Consider the following 26,832-nt stretch of genomic DNA (forward strand, 5'->3'; position numbering starts at 1 on the left):
TTGAATACAAGCCCCGAGAGATTTTAGAAACCTTGTTTACATGATATTCTCAACCTCCCCCAACATAAGGAATTGTGGCTGCCATCTAGTGGATGATTTGGGGACGTCGAGAGGACATGACCATCATGACTTTTATGAAGAGAAAACAAACACGGTAAAAGGCATGTAGTTCATCATTTATTCTTCAACGTACTTAAGTGCCTACCATGCTCTGGGCATTATTTATACACTTAGAATTCAACAGAGAGTAAGCCAAAGCCTTCTGAAGTACATATTTTCAGGATGATTCAACTTACTTGAGGAAAAGACTTTATTTTTATTTATTTTTTTTATTTATTTATTGTGTATATAGTATTCTGCCTACATGCATGCCTGCAGGCCAGAAGAGGGCACCAGATCTCATTACAGATGGTTGTAAGCCACCATGTGGTTGCTGGGAATTGAACTCAGGACCTTTGGAAGAGCAGGCAATGCTCTTAACCACTGAGCCATCTCTCCAGCCCGAGGAAAAGACTTTAAAAGGTTTTAGTGGCCGGACGGTGGTTGCGCCCGCCTTTAATCCCAGCACTTGGGAGGCAGAGGCAGGCGGATCTCTGTGAGTTCGAGACCAGCCTGGTCTACAAGAGCTAGTTCCAGGACAGGCTCCAAAACCACAGAGAAACCTTGTCTCGAAAAACAAAAAAAAAAAACCAAACAAACAAAAAAAAAAGTTTTTAGTTACCTAGGGAATCCTACCTAACCTCTTACAAGCTGTTTCACATGTCCTGTCCTTAAAGAATACCCTGTGGTAACCGAGAGACTGATTACCACCAACTTACAGGAAGGCAGACTGAGGTCTTTGCTTTCCTTCCATCTTATCCCACAGCTTCCTTCTCTCGTTCACCAAGTTCCCTCTTGATTCTGAAACTGGCCATTAGTTCAGGCTACAAGTCAGTCCTGTTTCTGCTCTATGGTCTTCTTAGCACTGTAGGAAGCAGGTAAAATAGGAGGCTGGGAAGAAGGTGGGATCTGGACACAAGCCCCAACAGCCTTGCTCTGTTCCTACGTGATGACAAGGCTGTCATTCAACCTCACCAAGGCTGTCCTTGGCTTTTCAACAGGCTGGTGGTAGTTATACCACGGGGTTGCTGTGAAAGTTAAATAAGCAAAGATCTATACCATTGGGAGTCCCCAGTACCAACATCTGACCTTCAAATCCATGGTCTTGAACAAATCCCTATTCTGTACAAACAATGAGACAGTCAAATATACTTTATCTCATAGTCATCTTAAATTTCCACCCCAGATTCCTACCACAGTTTTGAATTTTTTGTTTGTATATTTATTTTTTGAGACAGAGTCTCATTAACGTAGGCTGGCTACAGCGGCAGGAAACAAGGTGGCTGAGTAATTTTGAACTCCTGACCCTCCTGCCCTCACTTCCTAAGTGCTAGAATTACAGAAGTGGGCCACTACACCCGGGTTGGAGTTATAATTTTATATCTTATTCTGCAATAGTAGTAAAATGTAAGAGTTTGTATATTTGTATGTACGTGTGTGTGTGCGTGCATGTGTGCAGGCAGGCCGGGGATTAACACAAATTGTCTTTCCTTGACAATTTTCTACTTTTTAATTTTTTGAGACTGAATCTGAAGCTCATCTATTTGGCCAGACTGGGTAGCCAATGACCTTCAGGAATTTGGTGTCACCCCAGCACAGGGGGCACAGGCATAAGGCATTGTGTCTGGCTTCTTATGTGGGTTCTGCGAATCCAAACGCAAGTCCTCAGGCTGGTAAGGGCGGCACTTTACCAGCTAAGCCATGCACTTAACACTCCTGCCACACAGCCTCTTTAGAAGAGGGCACCAGACCTCATTACAGATGGTTGTGAGCCACCATGTGGGAATTGAACTCAGGACCTCTGGAAGAACAATCGGGATGCTTAACCAGTGAACCATCTCTCTAGCCCCTGGATCAGCCTTTTACATGCTATACATACAGGCATGAGCTACCACAACAACCTTGAACAATTTTTTGTTTGTTAACTGTGGTGGTTTGAAAGAAAATGGCCCCCGAAGGGAGTAGCATTTATTAGGAGGTGTAGCGTTGTGGAAGTAGGTGTGGCCTTGTTGGAGGAAGTGTGTCACTGTGGGGGGGGGGGGAGGCTTTGAGGTCTTCTAATTCAAGATACCACCCAGCGCCTCAGACCACTTTCTGTTGCCTACAAAAGACAGAACTCTCAACTACCTCTCCAGCACCATTTCTGCCTGCATGCTGCAATGTCCCACGATGATGGTAACAGACTGAACCTCTGAAATGAAAGTTTTTACAAGAGTTACCGAGGTCATGGTGTCTCTTCACAGCAATAGAAACCCTAACTAAGACATTAGTTTTCATTTATTTTGTGGCGGGAGGGAGCATAGCATGGCATACAGTAAATGTTAAAAAAAAACTTGTGGCAATTAATTCTCTTCTTCTACCATGTGGGTTCTGAGGATTAAACAGATTGTCAAGGTTGGTAGCAAGTGCCCCTACCCAATGAAACATCTGATCAATCTTTTTATTTTTTAATTAATTTATTGTATGTGCATGCATGTACACACATACACACATAAACACAAACACATGAAGGTCAGAAGAAAACCTTAATTTATTTATCTCTTCCTACTATATGAGTTTTGAGAACCAAATTCAGATCATCAAGATTAGCAGCAAGCACCTTTACACTCTGAGACAGAGCACTAAACCTCAAGCTTGGAGCTTTAATTTTATTTCTTGCTGTGCAATATTGGCAAAATATAAGTTTAGTTTAGTTTGTTTTGTTTTGTTTTGTTTTAACAGAGTATCACTCTATAGCTCAGGCTGGTCTGGAACTCTGTCAGACTCCGAAGTGGTGTGGTTCAAAGTATGAAATCACCACATCCAGCTAAATGTATTTATTTGAGTACATATGTGTATATGTTTGTGTGTGTTCACATGTATAGGGGTACACACATGTACATGTGTATGGAGGTCCAACACTGACATTACGTATCTTCCTTGGTCACTGTTCTCTTTACTGGTTGAGACGAGGTCTCTTGCTCACTTATTCCACTAGTCTAGCTAGTCAGTTTGCCCTGGGGATCCTGTCTATGCCTCCTGGGTGCAAGCACTTTATATACTGAGCCATCTTGCAAGCCCTAAACTTAAGGTGTCTAATGTCTTTATAACCTCTACCTGCATGACCACAATAGTTCAAAGCACCATGGTTCTCACCTGGTCCACGATAAAACTTGTCCATCTGGTCTCCCCTCTTTCATTCTTGTCCTGCTCCTTATCTCAACATGATAGGCAGTGGGGGATTTGTTTATTTTTAATTTTTTTAAATAAAAAACTTGATAAATCTTCTTATCTACAGACCTTCTATTAAGGATAGAGTCCATCAGTGTGCAGCAGCCCATGGCTCCTCGACAGCCTGCTCTGGCGTATCATGGCTCTGGTCCTAATGCCTTCTGCCAGGACTCTCCACCCTCCATGGCTAATTCCTAGCCATCTCTGGCTTCACTGTAAATGTCATTCTTCATGAGTGCATTTCCTAGCTTGGCACTAAGATAATGACAGACCATAAGGAAAAAAAACATCTTGTTACAGAATTAGTTTGCATATTAGGCCAAATATGAGAACACTCTTTTCCAAAGATTCAAAGTAAATAGGATAGTTCTTCTGAATACAATAGGACAATTATGAAACTGATCAGAAACCATGAAACTGGTTCACCAAGAAATTCTCAGGAGATTTAAAGCAATCCCTAAGCTCCTTGGTATTTAGTTCAGAGACTGCCAAAGGCACACGGCTAAAGAATATTTAACACAAGGAAGCTATTCTTTCAAGTAGAATTTCAGACATCTCTAAAAGACATTTATCTAGTTAGTGAGATGGCTAAGTAGGTAAAGGTACCTGCATGACGGCCTGCCCGGGGATGCAAACGGGGAAAGGGGAGCATTGACTCCCAGAAGGTACCCTCTGACTTCCACAAGGCATACAGATGGCATGTGCTCACACCCGTGCACACGTACACACACGTGCACATGTACACACAATGAATAAATAAGATGGCCCTGATCTGACACCAGTTACATGGTACAAAATAAAATTTTAATTCTGAAGTGACATGTCAAATTGGCAAAATGTACTTTACCTTTTGTCTCCTGAAGGGTAGCCACTAATAACTGTTTATTGGTTACCTTTCGTATAGGTTTTTATGCATTCATACAAATCATCTATTTTTGAAGTTTAGATAAACAGTCATACTTGACCTTCTGTAAAAGTCCTACTGTAACCAGGGTTTCTAGACAAAAGCAGGGCTCTGGCAGCCCTGACTGACCAGGCATGACCAGCTTCTGAATAAACCTATTAAAAGGACAAGTGTTGACGAAAAGCAGAGAACGCGGATTAATTCACGTGGCCACATTAGGAGTTCATTGACCAGGGCTGGGGAGATGGGTCGGTGGTTAAGAGCATTGGCTGCTCTAACAGAGGACCTGAGCTCGATTCCCAGAACCTACATAGCGGCTCACAACTGTCTGTCACTCTAGTTGCAGGGACATTAAAGACATCGACGAGAGCCCTGGACTTTGAACCCAAGAAAGAAGCTGAGCAAATAATAAGTAGAACTGACAAAGGACAGGAAAAGTGAACTCAGGAAACGTCTGAGACAGAAAGAAACCTTGAAAGCTTTCCCGCTCTAGTGAGGATGACACCGGGAAGACTCCATTGATAAAGCTGAAGTGCATGCTGGGTTCAGCAAGAATGTGACTGACGAGGAGCTACAGCAAACAATGCAGGAGGCTGATGGGGATGGCGAGGTGAGGGAGTAAGAGTTCCTGGGCATCGTGACTAAAACCAGCTCGAGCCGTGTTTCCACGGGACTGTCAGAGTGCTTGACTAGATTTAGCGTCTGTGAAACCTGGCTTCTGAGAACACCAATCCACTTCAGCTACAACTACGAATCTCTTTTAGACTTTTTTGGAAGTTTTCCTTGATATTACCATACTTTGTAAAGTCACCTATTAATTCTAGAAAGCTGAACAAGAGGGCATTAGAATGGGCATAAAAGGTCTTTTTTAATTTTTTTTTTTTAAAGACAGGATTTCTCTTGTAGCCCTGGCTTTCCTGAAACTCACTCTGTAGACCAGGCTGGCCTCGAACTCACAGAGATCTACCTGCTTCTGCCTCCTGAGTGCTGGGATTAAGGGTGTGTGCTGTCACCACCTAGTCAAAAGAGGTCTTAAAGTCTACCTGTCTTATACCGCCTTATATCATGCTTGTCATGCATGTCCACAGAAGTGCAGACACGAAATGATTTTTTATTTGTGTTGGGGGGGAGTAGGGGAGGAGAGGAGAAAGAGAGATGCATGCGCACAGGTCATGAATGTGGAGGTCAAAGAACAACTTGCAAGACCTGGTTCTGTTTCTACCATCTTGGACTCAGAAATCAAACTCAGGTCGTCAGGCGTAGTGGCGAGTGCCTTAATCTGCTGAGCTATTGTGGATGCTCTTCAATAGTTCCAGCGTTTAGCTGATATCTGATCAGTTTTTTAATTTGATGCTATAATTATTATTTGGGTGTGTGTTTGTGAATATGTTTCAGTTTACTCAGAGGTCAGAGTTCAACACTGGGTATTGTTCTTTTCTGAGACAGGGTCTCTCACTAGGGCCTGGGGCTTGCCAATTAGGTGAGGCTGGCTCTGGTTAGTAAGCCCCAGGGATCCTCCTGTCTCGATCTTCCAAACACTAGAATTGCAAGTGTGCATCCCCATATGCAATGTTTTAACGTGGTTCCTGGAGCTCAAACTAGGGTCCATATGCTGGGCAAGTAAGTACTTTACCAACTGTGCCATCTCTTCAGTTCTCTTCTAAAACCCACCGAGGGCCAGGGGAAATGCCCCAGTTGGTAAATCATTTGCTATGCACCCATGAGAACCTGATCTTGGATCCCTAGTACCCATGTAAAAACCTCGGTGTGGCAGCCCACATCTGTAACTCCAGTGGTGGTGGAGACAGGAAGAGACAGGTGGGTCACGGAAGCTCAGTGGCTGGTTAGTCTAGCTAAACAGATAAGCTCCAGGGTGAGAGACCTTTTCTTGAAATCTAATGAAGTGGACATCGACTGAGAAAGACATTCAACGTTGACGTCTGCTGTCCACATTCACGTAAATATGTGTGCATGTGTCCCCATGCACACACATGTACACACTGATAAAAGACACATACATATACCATTCAAAAAGAATGTGGAAATCAACTGAGAAAGACAGTCAACATTGACCTCTGCACAATCATGCACATATATGTGCATTTGTCCCCATAAGACATGTATATACACCATTCAAAAATATTTTTTATTTATTTATTTTTTTTTATTTTTTTATTTTTTTGGTTTTTCGAGACAGGGTTTCTCTGTGGCTTTGAAGCCTGTCCTGGAACTAGCTCTGTAGACCAGGCTGGTCTCGAACTCACAGAGATCCGCCTGCCTCTGCCTCCCGAGTGCTGGGATTAAAGGCGTGCGCCACCATAAAAATATTTTTTAAATGAGCACACACAATAAAATCTGACTATATTGCTATGCTAATGGTTTTGTCTTAAAACAAAGTCTTTCTTAGTTATCAAAAAAAGAGGGGGGAGGAAAATTGAAGTCCAGATTCACTTATAAACCGTGCCCCAATCTAACAAAATATTACCAGACAAAATTCAAAATTCAACAGGGCTTTGGATAGCCAACTCAGGTTTGTTCCAGGAATGTAAGAGCGATTTCTTAAAAACAGGGGTGGATATGTAGCCCATTCATGTGTGGGAAGCCCTGGGTTTAACCCTAGCATCACAAAAGGCTACCCTCAACTAATACAAATGAATGAGGAAAATAAAATCATACAATCATCTCAAAATAGAAAAATCTGATACAATTCGGCATCTGTTCATCACCAAAATGAAGCACTCTTTGGAAGCAGAGATAAAAAAGAAGCTGATTAACCTGATTACATCTGTAAACCCTGCAGCATTGCTACTATGTGACAGTTGCAAGCCTTTGAGATTTCTGTAACATAAGAAGGCCTATTGGCCTGGCAGTGAAGGCACATACCTTAAATCCCAGCACTCAGAAGGCAGAGGCAGCAGGATCTCTGTGAGTTCCAGCTAGCCTGGTCTACAGAGTGAATTCCAGGACAGCCAGAGCTACACACAGAATAGATGGTTGGTGGGTAGAGAGCAAGAGAGAGCGAGAGCAAGAGAGAGCGAGAGCGAGAGAGAAAGAGAGAGAGAGAGAAAGAGAGATAGGCAGCAGAGAGATGATTGACAGATGATAGATAGATAGATAGATAGATAGATAGATAGATAGACAAATAGACAAATGATAAATAGATAGGATACATAAATAGATGATAGATAGATAGATGATAGATAGATAGATAGATAGATAGATAGATAGATAGATAGATAGATAGATAGTAGACAGACAGATGGACGGTGGATGGACAGACAGATTGACAGACAGACGGATGAATAGATAGATAGGTAGAGAAACAGATAGATAAATAAATGCCCATTACACCCTTTCTATTCAGTATGGAGGTTTCTAGCCATCATAGTAAGACCTTTTATACCCCAAAAAGCATGACTAATTTCTGAAAGTCTACAAAGTGGAAAGAAATAAAGCCATCATTATTTGCAGATTATAAAATTATTTAAAGAAAATTCTAAAAAAAATGAATACAGCCGGGCGGTGGTAGAGCATGCCTTTAATCCCAGCACTTGGGAGGCAGAGGCAGGCGGATCTCTGTGAGTTCGAGATCAGCCTGGTCTACAAGAGCTAGTTCCAGGACAGGCTCCAAAACCACAGAGAAACCATGTCTCGAAAAACCAAAAAAAAAAAATATGAATACAAATTATCAGAAGCAATGAGCAAGTTAAGAAAGTACACAGTACATTAGAATACAAAACCCATCAATATTTCCATACACTGTGAGTAATTGAAAAGAAGCATAATTCAAAAAAGAGCCCACTAGCATGACAAGACAGTATACAAATTCACGGGAATTATACACTTTTATAAGGTACTAAATATGTCTTGAGAATTTTATAGGAAAAAAGACAACAAAATGAGTAGAGTCCTCAGGCATCAGTCTAGTCAGGTGAGACGCTCTAACCTCCACTCAGGAAACTAAGGCTAGCCTGGGCTAAGAGAGGGCTTAAGGTCAGGTTGAACTACACAGTGAGATGTCTCCCCACCCCCGCACACACACAGAAAAAAAGACCACAAAAACCACTTCAGAAACTAATCTAACATATATAACACCTTTCCTAGGTCAAAACCATAAAACTACTTAAAGGCATAAACGGGCATTTAAGTGAATGTAAAGAGACTATGTTTGTAGAATAGAAAATTTAGTATTATAAAAATGTCAATTTTCTCTAATTTTGTCTTTGGGTTCAAAAAAAAAATCAGTAAAAACCTGAACAAAATTTCATGAAGAATCCAACAAGCTGATGCCAAAATTTGTAAGAAAACAAGAAAGGACAAGAATAGAGATGATAGTCCTAAAAAATATCACTGTCTCTATGGTAACGGAGACAGGGTGATTTTGGCAAGGGAATAGCCAATTTGGCCAAAGAACACAGAATAAAGAGCCCAGAAATCAGTCTGTGTACGTTTAGAAGCGACTTTTTTCTTACTTATGCAGCATCAGAGGTTGAACCCAGAGCCTGGCACGCTGTGTGAACACCGAACCACATCTCCCCAGCTCTGGAAATTTTAATTTTGACAACAGTAACACTAACAACATGTCACGAGGAAATGAATTATTATGCAAAAAATGACTTTGGAAGCAAGTCATTGTTCAAATGCAGACTGGTGCGTGTGCATGCATGCATGCATGTGTGCGTGAGTGCATGTGTGTGACTGCTTCAACATCACACCATACAACAAAACCAACTCCGTATGAGCTGAAGACATATGTAGAAGAAATGGCTTCACATCGTACAGTGCACTGAAGACACGAGCTGCTGCACTGGTCTGCCTTTTGTCGCTCTGTGTCTTTAAGTTTGAGAAGATAAAACCCAGGAGATTTTCCTTCCCTACCATGTGAATATCTAAGTTAAGTCCCTGGGGGTTTCATGGCCGTAAAGAATAAACTGTGGCTACCCTGAAGGAAGGATGGACACACAGACGTGCTGTGGTGTACTCGTGTGTCTGGGGGCCGCTGCACTATTCTGGCTTGAGGAATGCAGAGCAGTACATGCAGATATTATGAAGGTTTAAAGAAACCAGCCCTTGGCGCGAGAGTTCCCGTCAGAAAGCCCCGTTTCGGCACAGCCCATGCAGGTGCATACTTACACTATGTGTGCAAGGTCAAGTGGTTTCTCTGGTTGCTCAGGAAAAACAGGATGTGGGGGTTCTCTGGAGGGTACACAGCCCAAAGATTTACTAATTGCATGGCTCAGCTTCTTTGCAGGGGATTTCTGTGTCAAAGGAGAAAATAAGGAAATGAGACCTTTTCAAGTACAAATCAGATTTCACTGTAGTCAGTGTGACTGGGCCTTGCAGAGAGCAGCCAGCAGAACTCTGACGTCGCCTGGAGCTTCTTCATTCCTGTGGTTCCTTCTACCATAAAGTGACATTATCAAATTATGGAGCTAAAGAGACATGTTAAATTTCTTCTGGGTATCTCTACATATTGGGAATTCCCCACCCACCCCCCCTTTTTGAGGTTTCTGGGTCATTTCTGGTAAGATATGAGGGTAATTCCCTATTGGGGGAATTTTTCTGATGGGTACAATACAAAAAGGCAAAGACAATGCAAAAAACACATGGATTGTGCATGTTAGCAACTCAGCTGCCTAAGCTATGTCCATAAATGCTAGAATACTCCCAAACAAAAGCAAGGCAAGCCGGGGGTTGTGGTGCAAGCCTGTAATCACAGCATTCAGGAGGTAGAGGTAGTAGGATCAAGAGATCAAAATCATCTACAGCTACCCAGTTAATCTGAGCCAGCCTGGGCTACACAAATCTCTGCCTTGAAACAACAAAAAACTGAGGCAGAGCATTTGGCATTAAGGGTCTGTCTGTGAGCCAGGCAGTGGTGGCATGTGACGTTAATCCCAGCACTTGGGAGGCAGAGGCAGGCGGATCTCTGTGAGTCCGAGGCCATTCTGGATTACAGAGCAAGCTCCAGGACAGGCTCCAAAACTACACAAAGAAACCCTGTCTTGGAAAACCAAAAAAAAGGGTCTGTCTGTGCCAACGGATTAAACAAGTCTAAGTCTATACACAAGCAGTGAGCATTAGACCTGTGACTGTAAATGATGCTGTATTAGAAGGTACAAAAAAAGTTAAAATTCCAGTAATTTCTCTGGAAAGCAGAAACACCAAGATTGTTCATTAAAATAGTAAATGCACACAAAGTGAATAAAATTTCACAATTACATTGAACAGAATATTCTGTTCTACAGCCCCTACTTAGCCTGCCTCATGCTTTTTTTTTTTTAAAGCTGGCAAGTAAACCCAGGGTCTCATGCTGCTGCACCGTATACACCCACAGCCTCTGAAAATCCCCACAAAGGCTCTCTACACATTGCGCGCTGTCCATCCAATTCCCTTTAAATAACACGGCTGTCTGAGATTTGGGCGGGATATTAATGAAATATAAGTTTGAATATTTAAGTCTGCTGTCCATACAGTTTATTATCAAATGTGACACTTGGAACAGAAAGGACAGTTTGTATGCAGCTGTGTGCCGCACCAATCCTGCATTCCCACTTGTTATTTATTAAATAGAACCCTCTGTGGAGCACAGCCCGGCCTTCAACTTGCAATCTTGCTGCCTCAGCCTCAAAGGTTGGGCTTACAGGCATTTGCCACTATTAAACTTTTATATTCTGCTTGCTGTATTTTAACACCACATAAACACAAATCTGTCTTCCCTTAAGACCATATAGGCAAAGTCAATATTTGATTATACTAAAGATAATACCAGTATCTTCAGAAGCTGTATTTTTTTTGATATCTAAGCAACCATGGACCCTTCAACCCATTTTATTCGGAGAAAAGTCTATATCTATCTTCCATCCAATTACATAGGGCAAAACACAGCAGGAATTCTGAACTTGCCCCCCAGCTGCTCTCTACTTATTTCCCTTTACCCGGCAAGTAGCCATGACGTGCTGCAGGTCCTCTCCTCTAACACACCTCTGGTCCTAGAGAGCACGGCCTTCTCCTAAGGGCTCGCACAGGCTGATAACCGGTACACAGTACGAGCTAAAGGAGCACTGTCATGTTCCGCATGAGCAAATGCATCAGCAGCTTGCATCTCTCCCGTCTCCTACCCCCAAAGAGCACAGCGGATGCCTATCCTATCCCTTAGGTCTAGAGACCTGGGCACACACTTGTCCCAGGCCTACCCTTCCCCTCCAGTCTTACATACATACATCTCCTGCTTGTTTTCCAAGTCTCTGGAGTGTTTTTCCTCTGAAGACTTTCCCACTGCTCCATTGGTCAATGATGATTCTCCATGACCTTGTGCATATGCCCACCCTCACACTGACCATGTGAAATTACAGTGTTCGATTCCTTTTGTCTTTGTTCGACTCTTGCTTCTGAGGACCAGCTACATCTTATTCATCTCCCACTTACAGAGCCTATTCTCAGAACAGAACATGTGACCTGAGCACAATTTTCTGCCTTTATTTTCGGCTTTTTTTTTTTTTTTGAGAATCACAAGTAGGAGCAACCAACGGAAACAAAAACAAATAGAGGTTTACTTCACCTTTACAACTAAATTTAATTTCACGATTTGTTGCTATACCAAAGAACCACCTGGCACCTGGGCCATTAATGCATGCCCTATATATGGGACAGAATTACTTTAGCTACATCCTGAACACTACCAGCCATGAAATCAAAGGCTTAAGAAACAACATTAGAATAACTACCTGACTATTGAAATAAGTGTCTGCATTTGTAATCCTTAATCTTCTTGGCAGTATTCTGTGGTATTCTTAAAAATGTCACTTTAGGAATCAACACAATGCTGAGATTCTATCTTACACCTGTAAGAATGGCCAAGATCAAAAACACCAATGACAACTTATGCTGGAGAGATTGTGGGGTAAAGGGAACACTTCTGCATTGCTGGTGGGAATGCAAGTTGGTACAACCCCTTTGAATGTCAGTGTGGCGATTTCTCGGAAAATTAGGAAACAACCTTCCTCAAGACCCAGTGATACCACTTTTGGGTATATATCCAAAAGATGCTCAATCATGCCACAAGGACATGCGCTCAACTGTGTTCATAGCAGCATTGTTTGTCATAGCCAGAACCTGGAAACAGCCTACATGCCCCTCGACCAAAGAATGGATAAGGAAAATGTGGTACATTTACACAATGGAGTACTACACAGCAGAGAAAAATAATGACATCTTGAATTTTGTAGGCAAATGGATGGAGCTAGAAAACACCATGTTGAGTGAGGTAACCCAGACACAGAAAGACAATGATCACATGTACTCACTCATAAGTGGTTTTTAAACGTAAAGCTGTAGATGGAGCAGCGGACTGCGTTCCGCCGCTCAGCTCCCAGCCACTGGCTAGCTTTACCCAAAATAATTACATGGAAACTGTATTCTTTTAAACACTGCCTGGCCCATTAGTTTCAGTCTCTTATTGGCTAACTCTCACATCTTGATTGACCCATTTCTAATAATCTTTGTAGCACCACTTACCGGGAAGGATCTTAACCTGCTTCCATCTCAGAGTAGGAGAGCTATGGTGTCTGCTTCCCTTCCCTTCCTCCCAGCATTCTGTTCTGTCTACTCCGCCTATCTAAGCTGCTGTCCTATCAAAGGCCAAGGCAGTTTCTTTATTAACCAATGAAAGCAACACAGAGACAGATGACACTCCTCCATCATAAAGCAAAGAAAACCAGCCTACAAATCACAATCCCAGAGAACCTGGACAACAATGAGGACACTAAGAGAGACATTCGTGGATCTAATCTACATGGGAAGTAGAAAAAGACAAGATCTCCTGAGTAAATTGGGAGCATGGGGACCTAGGCAGAGGGTTCAAGGGGAAGGGAGAAGCTGGCGGGGGGGGGCATAGAAAAATGTAGAGCTTAATAAAAATCAATAAAAAATGAAAATATTGCTTTAGGTCAAGGCTTAAAAAGTATATCCAGTTTTTGGCAGCCGGATAAAGGCACTTGTCACCAAGCCCGATGACCGGTGTGGGATCCCAGGAGAGAACTGACTCAACAGTTGTTATTTGACTTATGCATACCCCTCAATGCAAATAAATAAATGCAGATAAGAAAGACAGCATCCAATTTTTGTGTGCGTGTTCAAACAAGTCTTTATTTATAGACACTCAAATCTGAATTCATAGGACTTTCATGAAATGAGATTTTTTTCAGAGCACTTAGAAACACAAAGCCCATTCTTAGCTCATCGCCCATACACAACAGATGGTGGGGCTGGATCTCTAGTATATAGTTACTTCCTAACCTCTGCTCTAAGTATTTTTTTTGACATTTAACTTGACAGCATCCAATTTCAAGCCTCAAAAACAGAGGTAGGGCTAGAGACGTAGCTTAGTCAGCAGAATCCTCGTTTACCATGCACAAAGCGCTGATTGGATCCCCAGCACCACATCAACCAGATGTGGTGATATTCCTGTAACCCCAGCACTGAGGTCCAGCACTGAGCAGGAGGATCAGAAATTCAAGGTTCATTCCTGGTTACATACTAAGTCCAAGAGGGTATAAAATGTGTGCTGTACTTGTAAAAGCCATAAAACTATAAAAGTTATCACTATCCATCTATGCAGGTTTCTGCCTGGAAAAAAAAAACACGGCTGTCACTCTCAATATTTCTTGTCGGTTCTCCCTTGACCCCCTCCTACCATATCATCTTTCCTCCTGGTAGGCACTGACTTGGACTTTGTATTAATGGTCTCCTTAGCTTTATTATTTTCACAGTTGTGTATAATGATACATTGTGAAGAAATATTTAAAACCTACAGAGGCTAAATGTATGTGCATGTGTTCAGCAACTTGCTTCTTTCACTCAAAACTGTTATAATTTATCTATAAGTGACACATTTTTTCCACTGCTTGATGATAGTTTCATGTTTAGTGTCGTATAGTTTAGATAGTCACTCCACTGCTGAAGTTTCCATTTGGTCCTATTACTCACAATGTTACTACTAAGTTTTCCTGTTTCAAGATGCTTGATGGTGACATGTAAGGATTTCTAAGACTGTGACTATTGGCTTGCACAGCTATGTAAATTTCAATATTGGCGACCAATGCCAACTCATTTGCTCTGCGAGGCGGTTACACTTAATTCCCACCAGCTGTGTGGGAGAGTTCCTGAAACTCCACACTGCCCCCAAACCCTGTCACTACTAGACACTTCACCATTTGCTAGACCTGTGGCAGTAAACAGGTACTGTGGTTTCAATTTGTGATTTCCTCAAAATCAAAGGGATTGGCTGTCTTTCCCTCTATTTCTAGGCTGTTCATGCTTCTCTGAAATATCTGCTCCTACTCTTTCAAATATTGATAAGGAGTCTGTTGAGCAGGCTGGAGATTAGTAGGGATTACACTTCTCTTATTGGTTTTCTTTTCCGAGACAGGATCTCATGTAGCCTATGTTATTCTCAAGCCCCGTATTAGCAGAGGATGGCTTTGAACATGTGATCCTACTGCTGTGGTCACCATTCTAGATGCCACCAGGCCTGGCTCTCTTACTTGTTTGCAGCAATTCTCCATATTTTTGTATTTTAAAATTAAGAAAGCTATATTGTATAATTTCTCCTTTAGGTTTCTCACTGTATTACATTTTTGATGAACAGCTAGCTTTGAACATTAGCCATCCCAATTTTGTAACCTTCTTCATATTTTGTGCCTTTTCTACGTTACAATTTTTTCCCTGAGATCATGAAGGAAATCCCCCCCTGCCTCCCTGCAATTGTTTTCTGAAGTTTTATCAGTTAGGGCTGGAGAGATGGCTCGGCAGGGGCAGTGCAGGTGTGAGGGTTTGAAGTGGATCCCAGAACTGACAACTCCACACAATCGCTCTCTGACTTTTGCGTGCATCCTCCCCAGTCAGACACTAAAGTTCTTCATTTACAGATTCCATATTTAAATCTGAATATAATAAGCTATTATTTTTTTTAAAAAAAAATATCATTAGATATCCCAGGCTAGTCTCAAATTCATGGTCCTTTTTTCTACCAACTCTAGCACTGACAGATTTTGATAGGTATAAGGAAAGAATCCATTTCTTTTCCTATTGGATAATCAACTGTATAAAAGCCATTTAACATAGAATTGATCATTTTCGAGTGTACAGTTTAGTGTTCTGGGTTTTCACCTTGCTGTATTACAGATCTCCAGACCCTTTCCATCTTGTAAAAATTAAATTCTGTAGTCATCAGGCCACAGTTAATTTTCTCCTCTTCCCTGCCCTTGGACACTGTCATTCTAATTTCTGTCTCCATTAATTTATTGATTTTGGAAACATCATATAGGAAAATCATAAAGTGAATGCCTGTGACTTTCCTATCTCACCCAGCATAATTCACATTATAGGATATATGATGCTTTTCTTCTTTTAGGGTGTGTAATCTTCCATTCCATGTACACATTAGCTTTTGTTCATTCATTCTTCTATCAATGGACTTTCTGGTCAACACAGTTAACTTTGGAAATGTGGTTATTATTTTACATGTTTACATCCTTAGACCCTGCCTCGATATATAAGGTGGAGAGGAAAAAAAAAACACCCAGTGTTGATCTCAGGCCTCCAAATGTACCCAAACACAACACACGTGCACCTAAAAACACCCCTAACATGAGCACACGAGCACACACACCAAAAAAAAAAAAAGCCATTTAACAGATATTTTATCCTGGACAGTACAATGATGTGGGATTCCCCTTGTATGCTGTGAATACCACTGATTAATAAAAAACTTCTTTGGACCTATAGCAGGGCAGAACTTAGTTGTGCAGGGAAAAATGAACTGAATGCTGGAAGAAAGGAGGCGGAATAAGGAGAAGCCATGGAGCCACCAGAGACAGACGTGCTGAAACTTTGCTGGTAGGCCTCGACCTCATGGTAAAATATAAAACAATGGAGATGGGTTAATTCTAGATGTAAGAGCTAGAGAGCAATATGCTTAAGTAAATGGCCAAGCAGTGATTTAATTAATACAGTTTCTATGTGATTATTTCAAGGCTGAGCAGCTGGGAATGAAACAAGTGACCTCCTCCAACAGCACAATTATCAGTTTAATTACAGCAAGAGTCCGTGAGGGGTGTTTTCATTTTTCATCTGTCTGTCTGTCTGTCTGTCTGTCTATCTATCTATCTATCTATCTATCTATCTATCTATCTATCTATCTATCTATCATTGAGATAGGGTATCACATAATTCTGGCAGACCTAGAATTCACTATGTAGACCAGGATGGCTTTGAACTCACAGAAACCTGGTGTAGGAGGTCCTTCTGTCTATGTGTTGCTTTCATTAATGAATAAAGACCCTGCCTCGGCCTGCTGATAGGGCAGCACTTAGGTAGGCAGGGAAGAAGGAACTGAATTCTGGGAGGAAGAAAGCAGAGTCAGAGAGACGCCATGGAGCTGCCAGAAACAGAAGCTGGAGATTTTACCTGGGAAGCCACTGTCATGTGGTGATACATAGATTAATAAAAATGGGTTAAATTAATATAAGAGGTAGCCAGTAAGAAGCTAGAACTAATGGGTCAATCGGTGATTTAATTAACACAGTTTCTGTGTGATTATTTCGGTTCTGGGCGGCTGGGACGAACAAGCGGCCTCCTCTTACAGAAATCCACCTGCCTCTGCCTCTTGAGGGCTAGGATTAAAGGTGTAAGCCACCATGCCTGGCATCATTTTTCTGGACTCTTTGCAGTTTCATTTAAACTTTAAAATAAATTTGTCATTTATACCTCCTACACACACGACCTGTTGGGATTTCAATGGGAGCTGACCAAATCCACAGATAACTGCAGAGAACTGACATCTTTACACACCAAACAGCCCTTTCCACGGATGTGCTCATCTTCCTGCGTACTTGAGCCATCTTTATTATCTCTCGACAACACAGGCCCCTCTATAAAGGACCTATACATTCCTGTTATTTATTTCTAGCTATTTTTATAAAATTTTGTGCCTAGCAACCCTGCATTTTAAATACGGTAAAAGAATGTACCACAAAATTTATCATCTCAATTTTTGTTTTACATTTTGTTATTTTATTTGTGTGTGTATAGCTACGTTTACGCTATGGCTTTGATTTAGTTATATGTATGTCCGTGTGTGTGTGTGTGTGTGTGTGTGTGTGTTTACATTTGCACACGTGCGTGTAGAGCCCAGAAGAGGGCTTTGGAGCTGGAGTTAAAGGCTGTTGTGAGTTGCCCAATGTGAATGCTGGAACTGCACTACGGTCCATTGCAAGAGCAGTACATTTCTTAACCACTGAGCCATCCCTCCGGCCCCTGTGCTCCTTTTTAAATTACATATTTGAGGAGTTTCTGGTTGAGTTGTAGGTCCTTATTCTAGACACTAACTCCTCATGAGACAGGCTGCTTGCACATGTTTTCCATCATTCCGCAAAATGTCTCTTCACTCTGCTCATTATTTAATACACCTAAGATTTTACATTTTGGTACAGTTTAACTCACACATTTTTAAGCTTTGCTGCCCCGGTGCTTTTATCATCCTAATGATTTACCCGGAAAAACGTCCCCAGCTTTCTACACTGTCAGTCACCAAGTAGTGGAGCAGCTTTTCTTTTCTTTATTTACTTTACTGTTCAGGATGGCTAACAAAACAGCAAATAAAAGTGGCTATAGCATATCTCCTTATTTGCTTAACATCCTAAAGCAAACTGCCTCCACGCCTCAGCGACAAACAGGCTGCAGGCTGTGAGTTAGCAAAGTACTACATACTAGGTTGACGACATTTCTTCTGCTTATAGTTTTCTAAGACTTTTCCTGCCGTTGTTGTACGTGCATTTAGATTTTCAACGGATTTTGCAAAATTTTCATCTACGTTTTTTAGATGGTTATAAGGATTCAACCCATCGCACTATAAATCTATGTTAAACTATATCACTGAACCCTTAATTACTGGAGTAAAACAAGTGTGGTCATGATATAACTTTTGTGAGCAGTTGCTCATTTGCTCTCCGCTAGTTTGTTTAGATTTCATTTATGTCTACGCATGAAAGAGGCTTGCCATGCTCCTTTTTTTTTTGTTGTTTTTGATGATCTCCTAACTTGATGGTAGCAACATAATTAAAGCTTGAAAAAGAAAATAGAAATGCTTATTAGCTTTTCCGCAATCTAAGACATTTTCTATAGTACCGGCATTTATCCTTTATGTGACTGTTATTTGAATGTCACACAAAGTCATCCAGGCGGGCCCGACTGTTTCCTTTGTGGAAAGTTACTAATTCGGTGTCCTTAGTGACCCCCATCCCAGCCACTCCAGTTCCCTTTCCTTCTGGGAGACAAGGCTTTGATATTGCTGTGGATGGCCTCAAACTCTCAACACTCATGCCCCAGCCTTCCCAACTATTTGGGTTTTCTGTTCCATCTGGAATCAATTTTGGAGAGCAATGCTGTTTTAGGGAATTTGTTCACGTCAACGAGGCTTTCAATACCCAATACACGGAAGCTTTTTTACTGTTACTGAATTCTCAGAGAATATCGTCTATGTCATATGAATTCTCTTTCAGCCTTCTTTTATGTGTTTTCTAAGAATGAAATCAGTAACAGATACAATCAGATTTGTAAAAATAATTTTTATTTTATTGTGTATATACATATGTGTGCATGGGGGACACATGTATGTGAGCAAGTATATACACACGAGTGGAGGTCAAAGGACAATCTCAGGAGGTACACCTCCTCTGAGACAGGCTTGGCTCTCACCAATTAGGCTAGACTGCCTGGCTAGGGAGTCTTGGCAATGTTGCCAGCATTGGGACTACAAGCATATTCCACTATACTCTGGGAACTGAACTTGGTCCTTGTGCCTGCAAACCATATATTATTCCAACTGAGTTACCCCACCCAAATCCTATGTTCAAATTCCTACATTTTTTTATTTTTATCTAATAAATCTAACAGTTGTTGAAAAAGGTTAAGGCTACCTGCTTATGTACTTCTCAATTTTATTGTGCTCTTAAATAATTTATTGCATATATGTAATAAATTATTTAAGAGCACAATAAATATATATATACATATTAGCCTTTTAAATTAAGAGCATTATATACATACGCACACAAACATTGGCTTTTTGAGACAAGGTTTCTCTGTGTAGCTTTGGAGCCTGTCCTGGAACTCACTCTCTAGTCCAGGCTGGCCTCGAACTCACAGAGATCCGCCTGCCTCTGCCTCCTAAGTGCTGGGATTAAAGGTGTGCACCACCACCTCCAGTTTTGCTTTTTTTATGTGTGGAGCACACGTGCCAATGACACGTGCGTGGAGGTCAGAGGACAACTTGCAGGAGTTGTTTCTCTCCATCCACCACGTGAGTCCAGTGTGGAGAACGCTGGTCATGAGGCAGGGTGACAAGTGCCCATTGGTTTTCATTTTTAAATCATGTATATATTACTAGATGTTATTACTATAGATTTGATCATCTTTTTATCTTTGGTAAGGATTCTTTAAAACTTTGATAAAACATAAATTACACAAAATCTACCATTCTAAGTTTTCTGATAAAGACTTTTTGCCTCAAGGTCCTTTTCCTAAAATTAATATGATTTTACTAAATGTCTTTTGGTTAGTGCTGCCTTAATATTCTACTTTTCTATGTCTTTATGTTTTAACTATCCCAGGAACGGCACAGGACCATAATTGTTTTAAGTTCTGGTTTATTTTTCTTATTTTATTCTATCTTCCATTTTGGCAATTTTCCTGCTTGAAGTGTGTGTGTGTGTGTTGGTGGGTAACAATAATGCAAGCCTTATGCCAGGGACTCCACAGGTGCCTTTGCATGGAGAGGCTCATTTAGAACTGCTAACGGCCTTGTGAACTGGGTGTCACGGCCTCAGCTTTTATGGGTATAAACTTAAAAATGCAGTGCAGAAACTACAGCTCGCAGAACCAGGTTTGTCTTCTTCTTTTCCAGCCACAACCCAGCTCCCCAACACTAATGTCACTTAGAGAAAGAGTATGCAGAGAGTAGGAGAGGCAGCCCACCCAGAACAATGTGGCATTCTTCAGAGCAGCCGGAGAGAAAAACAACCAGAGCCCAGAGTGGGACATGCACAGAGTCTCCTGACGAGGGCACCAGGAGGGGACAGATACCTTGACCGTTGGGACTTGGCTCCTCCAGCGGCCATGGACCAGGCTCTAAGACACCTTTTTTTTTTTTTTCCTGTTAAGGTCTGAGCTCAGACACTGTGTTTCACTGAGCCCCAAGCTAATTCCTTGCACAGCACACGCCTCAGCCAGGGTGCGTGATGACAGGTCCTGACACCTGGGCGCATAACAGCCTACCAGAAAAAGCTTAAGATTGGTGCCTTAGAGGGCGTTCCTGTCATTTCACTTCTAATTGCCCCCTTTGGAACGTCATCCTGAGCTCCGGGCCATACCATCTGAAAGGATTCGAGCAGAAAAGTGCCTGGCCGTGGAGGGCCCTTGATCCAAAGCCTATTAAGTCTTCCAGTAAGTCTGGAGTCTTCTGTATTTTAACATGAACACTTCATTCAGTAACTTAAAATCCTTTCAATCCAATCATGCCTCAACCAGTTCCATGTCACAGCTGTGTCCGATGCATCTTACTTTAATTCCAGCAAAGTCAGTCACTGCTAACCAACTTGCACCATCATTCTTATTATTATTTGTTACTATTTGTGAGCTTAAATTCACCCATGCTTATCAAGTCCACTAAACGCACCGTTTCCATGCTCCGACTCTCCCCTCATTTCAATCTACCTTTCCTCAAAGTATTATCCTTTCTTTGTTCCAATAGCAATAGATTTCCTTTAAAAAAAATTTACCTTTTCTTTACCCTAAATAGATTTGCGGCACACAGATTTCTACAACAATCTACTCATTCTTCTAAGCTCTTCCATTGTTGTCCGACATTTTCCTTCTTGTATCTGTGTTCAGTATTCTGTATCCTCAGAATCTTCTTCAAATTGATTTCTCATTCACTCATTTTCATTCTAGCTGCATCTCACTTGCTACTCTGCCCCTTTATTGTGCTTATTCTTAGTGTGTTTTATTTCTAGGATTCTAGAATTGTATTTGGTCTCTTTTTCATATTTAAGTTGACAGCCAGATGTGGCAGCTTATACCAATGATCTTGGCACTCAGGAGCGCATACAGTAGTAGCAAAGAAAAAGTTTTGAGGTCAGTCTCGGAAATATAGCACAACAAATGACCTCCTCCTATTAAATCAAAAAAATTATTTTTATATTCCAAGTTTAATTCTTTAGCTTTTTTTTTCTGGTTTTTTGAGATGGGGTTTCTCTATATAGCCATGGCTGTCCTGAAACCCACTCTGTAGGCTAGGCTGGCCTTGAACTCACAGAGATCCGCCTACCTCTGTCTCCCAAGTGCTGGCATTAAAGGCAAGAGCCATCCCCACTCTTCTTTAGCATTTTTAACATACTATTTTCTAAAGTTCCTGATCTGTTAATTGACTTTTTAATACGTTTTTATTTATTGGTTCTCCTTCACGAGTTGTTTTGTGATTGGATTCTCCCTCTCTGAAAATGAACTTTCCTTCAGCAGGGACTGTGCTCTGTCCTGAAGCCCCATTTGGTCTTCTGATTGTCCCACTGGCAATACTGCCACCAAGGGAATTTTTGGGTGGGAGTCTATATCCAGTAAGAATGGCCCCTGGAGCAGTGCTGTACAACTGAATTCCAAGGGGAATGTGCTGTTTCTGTACTGTCCAGTATGAAAGCAACTGGACACACGTGACATTATTATTGTGTGTAAGAAACTCGTTTTAAATTTAAATTTTAACTTAAAATTAAATGGTCACTCATGTCTAATGACTACCATACTGGAACACAGAGCTAGAGTTTCATTTCTCTTGGTTAAATATTTGCATTGACTTTAATTTATTTTTCTCTTTGAGACAGAGTCTTACAATATAAGTCTTACTATATACTGACTGCCCTGGAACTTGTTATGTAACTCAGGCTGTACTAGAACTCAGTCCACCTGCCTCTCTCCCCCATGAGCTAGGATTAAAGGAGAGACTATGTAACTTGTTGGTAGAAAGTTACACTGAAATACGTCAATGCTTTTCTCAATGCTCTAACTTCTGGGGAGGAGGTTCTCTTTTCCTCATTCCTTTTTCTTAAGGAGTCTGCTCTTCTAAAGCCTTTTGTAAGAGACTGCAGAGGATCTGGGTTCAGTTCCCAGCACACACATGGAGGATCACATAGGCACATCTCTCTCTCTCTCTCTCTCTCTCTCTCTCTCTCTCTCTCTCTCTCTCTCTCACACACACACACACACACACACACACAAATAAATGAATAAACAAATTTTTTCGTTGTTCTTTGTCTTGCAGTCACCTCACTTATTTCTTCCCTTTTTCCTTATGTAATAACACATGTACAGATATCCTTCCCTCTAGCTCAGCTCAGATATTGACTCTTCACTAGCCCAGCACTGAATTTCTTTTCCTTTTTCTTTTTTCCCATCATCATCTCGTTTTTTGTTTTTTCCTTCCTTCCTTTTCTTTTTCTTTTCTTTTCTTTTCTTTTCTTTTTTTTTTTTTGAGACAGGGTTTCTCTGTGTAGCCCAGGCTGCCCTGGAACTAGCTCTGGCCTGAAACTCAGAGATCCACCCGCTTCTGTCTCCCGAGTGCTGGGACTGAAGGTGTGTGCAGCTACACCTGCTCTGAATTTCTTCTTTTGAGAGTCTAATGTTTAATTTGGGGGCTGGAAAGGTGGCTTAGTGGTAATTCACACTGGCTGCTCTTCTAGGGGACCCAGGTTCAATTCCTGCACCCACGTAGTGGCTGACAATATCTGTAAGTCTAGCTCTGAAGGGTCTGCTGTCCTTGTCCTGACTTACTGATACCAGGCTCATACATGGTGCACAGTTATACATGTAGACAAAATATCTACATACATAAAATAAAATGTGAAATCTTGAAAAGTTTATTTTTAGTAGAAAGAAAAACTCTTCTTATCTCTCAAAGTACTGCAGTAGACTTTCTAGAAATGTAGTTTGGAAAGGTGGGGTGGGCTGGTGAGTAGAGAGGCACTTGTACCCACACACGAGTTCAGTGCCCAGATCCCACAAGGTGATGGGAATAAACTGACTCCTGGGAATTGTACACACATAGACACAGAGAGACACAGATACACATATGCACACAGACATACAGACACATAGACACACACAGATATACACATACATACATATACTGACACAGACACAAACATGCACACACATAGACACACATACAGACACACACATGCACAGACACATACACACATGCACACATACACACACACAAATTTCAAATGTTGTTTAAAATTCTCTTAATTCTATTGCTGAAATAAACTCTTTTGTTACTTCTCTGCATGGCTGTGTGCCCCTCCTTACGAGTGATTTTGACCTAAGTGCTCAACTTTGTAGGCAGAGCTTCCTGCTCAGGCAGTCCCACTCCGCTGTGATGCCTTCGTGGAGCTGATGCGTAGGAGGTGTTCCCAGTGAGTGTGCAGAGGAACAGCGGGGGGTCCAAGTGGAAAAGCTCTGCTAAGCGAGGGACTCCCTCCTCTCCTAGATTCCGCCAGCGCTTGGAACACTGCCCTGTCACTCCAGCCCACACGCCTGTACTCCCTGATCTGCTAGGGAGGCCTTCACCACTGTGCACAGCGCTAGAGCCCCCTGTACGCCCACTGTGACTGTTTCCCAGTTGGAAAGGCTACAAGGCATGTCCTCAGCCCACCAGCTCAAAATGGAATCCTCATTCCAAAATACACATTTTTTTTAAGTTTGCTTTTAAAAAGTGAAAATTAGAATTACTAAGCAACAGCTTCACATAACTAATAAAGCTATAATTTTTAATGACTTATGTATGAGAGAAATGTAATTCATGTAATTTTTGTTAATCTTCCAAGTTTGAAGCATATAAGGGCTCTGATAAGAAAATTGACTAAAGAATTAAGTATAATTGGTTCACATGCAGCTTCTGAAACATGTCCATACAAATTACCTACAAAGGAAGCCACTGCTGCCCCACATGCTCCCCCAGGCTCAGGAGGAACAGCAGTGTCTCACATTGCTCAGCATCTCCCTTCAGTGTCCTTTCCAAAGAAATTGTGAAAAACTTGCTGGAACTCAGCATCCACAGAGATATTCCTAGGTAGCCACAACAGCCAAGGATAACCCTGAAGCTGAGAGGGGCATGGGGGATGACGGATGGATAGTTGCTGCATTAAATGCTGCCCCTTTAAGACTGAAGAAGCTGTGAATGCATGTGGGCACAGCCCGGGGTCAATGCTTTCCTAACTGAATCGAATCGTCACATCAGTGTGGCATGAATGAGAAGCCCTGAGCTGATCCCCCGCAATGTTCTTGAGTGGCGTCCACAGCACACGCTGGGTAAGTCCTACCCCAACTACCGCAGCACCCAGTAAAACAACAATTTGAGTTCACTGGCAGAATTTCTTTTCTCTGCATAGTATTTTCTAAGCGAAGAGAATGCAGATTTACTAAGGAAGAGAGAAGAACTCCTATAGCGGGGAGGGCTCGAGGAAGGGCATCCCTTGGTGTCCTTTAACTGGCAGTTCACATTCTCATTTGTTATCAATGATTCCATATTAGGAGGACGAGGAGCTAGGTAAGTGGATGAGAGAGCTCGCTATGCAAACATGAGGCTCTGGGAGAGTGGGGCAAAGAGGCAAGGACACAGGAAAACCAATGGGAACTACTGGCCGGCCAGCCTAGCTAGCATCAGTGAGCTCAGGGCAGCCTAGGAGGGGCAGGCATCAGTGAGCTCTGGGTTTAGTGAGAGAAAAGAAAGTGAAACTCCTGGACACTGGATGTACTTCTCTGGCCTCCACATGCATGTGCAACGAGCACATACAAGACATCACAGGACTATACTGCTAATAAATAAGGATGTGAACAAACAGTGAAGTTTGTCCATAGCAGGAAGGCAAAGCAGTAAGGCCTCATCGGGTAAAACAATTTCACACTGAAAATGCACAGGAAGTCCTGTCCTAAAAGCATTCACTCTATTACCTTGCATACCATAGAAGAAGAGAAAAAAGGAACCACTGAAACTATATTTGGAGCAGAAAAAAACAAGAAACAGGCTGACTGTCTATTAGCAAGGGAGCAAACAAGATTTTGTATATTTGCAGAACTGAATTCTAGATGGCACTGAAAATAACCAGCCAGCTAGAGTGGCACGTGCTTGCAATCCCAGCACTCGGGAAGCAGAAACAGGAGGATCATCGCAAGCTCCAGGCCAGCCTCATCTACAGAAGCAGGAGATATACGGGCTTGGAAGATGCATGAGATCAATATCCAGATTCCAATAGAGACACAACACCTGAAGACTGTCCTCTGGCCTCTACTCATGTATAGGCTGCGGTACAAATGAGAGCTGGCAGAAGGGCTCAGTTAGTACAGTGCTTGCCTGAGTTAGATCCTCAGAGCCCACATAAATAGGCCAGGTACGGTGGCACACCCTTGTAAAACCAGAGACGGAGAAAAAAAGAGAGAAGATCCCTGGCGCTCATTAGCCCAACCCAACTGCTAAGGCCAAGGTCAACCTGGTTGTCCTCCGCCGCGTGCACTCACACACATGTGCACTAGAAAAAAAAATCAAATGGTACAACATAATATTTAATAATATAACTTGATCAGCAGAATTTTCCCTTGTCTATTCTAAACAAGTTCCTATGTATAAACAAGAAAACAGTAAACACATGCAAAATCATCTGTTCTACAAAAATAAGATTATACTATATAGAAACAGACATGCAAGCTATTTTTCCTCATTCAATAACAATTATACATCGGGTATGGTGGTTATTGTGTACCTATAGTCCGAAGCACTTAGAAACTAAGACAGGAGGCTCACTGGGTAACACACCAAGTTACCAAACTGAAAAAATAAAAAGGGGTGGGAGTAAGGGGAGGGATACACCTCAGTGTCAGGGCACTTGTCCAGAAAGCATTAGAACTGGGTTTCATCCTTAGCTCCCCACACACAATTATATTATATATTATATTACATACCTCTTTCCTGCACATGTAGAGCTAGCTCACTGACAGACTACCACACAGGATTCTACAGTATTTACATGCCACAGTAAACTTTAAAAATCACTTTTAAAGTGTATGTGTGTTTTGCCAGCATGTATATCTGTGTAGCACATACACGCCTGGTGCATTCAATCCCCTGGGACTGGAGTTACAGATGGCTGTGAACTGCTACGTGGGTGCTGCGAATCAAAACTGGGTCCTTTGGAAGAGCAGCCAGTGTTCCTAAATCTGAGCCATCTCTCCAGCCCCCACAGTAAACTTAGCCATTTTACTACTGACTGATATTCTTCTTTTAGCCACTCTACATTATGCTGAAGACATCCTCATACAAAAGTCCTAGGGCGCTGGGCGGTGGTGGCGCACGCCTTTAATCCCAGCACTCGGGAGGCAGAGGCAGGCGGATCTCTGTGAGTTCGAGACCAGCCTGGTCTACAAGAGCTAGTTCCAGGACAGGCTCCAAAGCCACAGAGAAACCCTGTCTCGAAAAAAACAAAAACAAAAACAAAAAAGTCCTAGGGCATTTGGGA

General features: G+C 41.9%; 1 protein-coding gene across 7 annotated transcripts in view; it reads right to left on the minus strand.

The window, feature by feature from the left end:
* Dtnb (dystrobrevin beta) overlaps positions 1-26,832 on the minus strand; it is a 209,024-nt gene that overhangs the window by 88,667 nt on the left and 93,525 nt on the right. For all 7 annotated transcript variants that reach the window (XM_075955708.1, XM_075955706.1, XM_075955707.1 and 4 more), the window contains exon 9: positions 9,347-9,471. In XM_075955708.1, coding sequence (XP_075811823.1) covers positions 9,347-9,471 — 125 coding nt within the window. The remainder of the gene's footprint in view (positions 1-9,346; positions 9,472-26,832) is intronic.

Source organism: Microtus pennsylvanicus, chromosome 21 (genome assembly GCF_037038515.1).
Source record: "Microtus pennsylvanicus isolate mMicPen1 chromosome 21, mMicPen1.hap1, whole genome shotgun sequence".
In the NCBI taxonomy this organism is placed as follows: Eukaryota; Metazoa; Chordata; class Mammalia; order Rodentia; family Cricetidae; genus Microtus; species Microtus pennsylvanicus.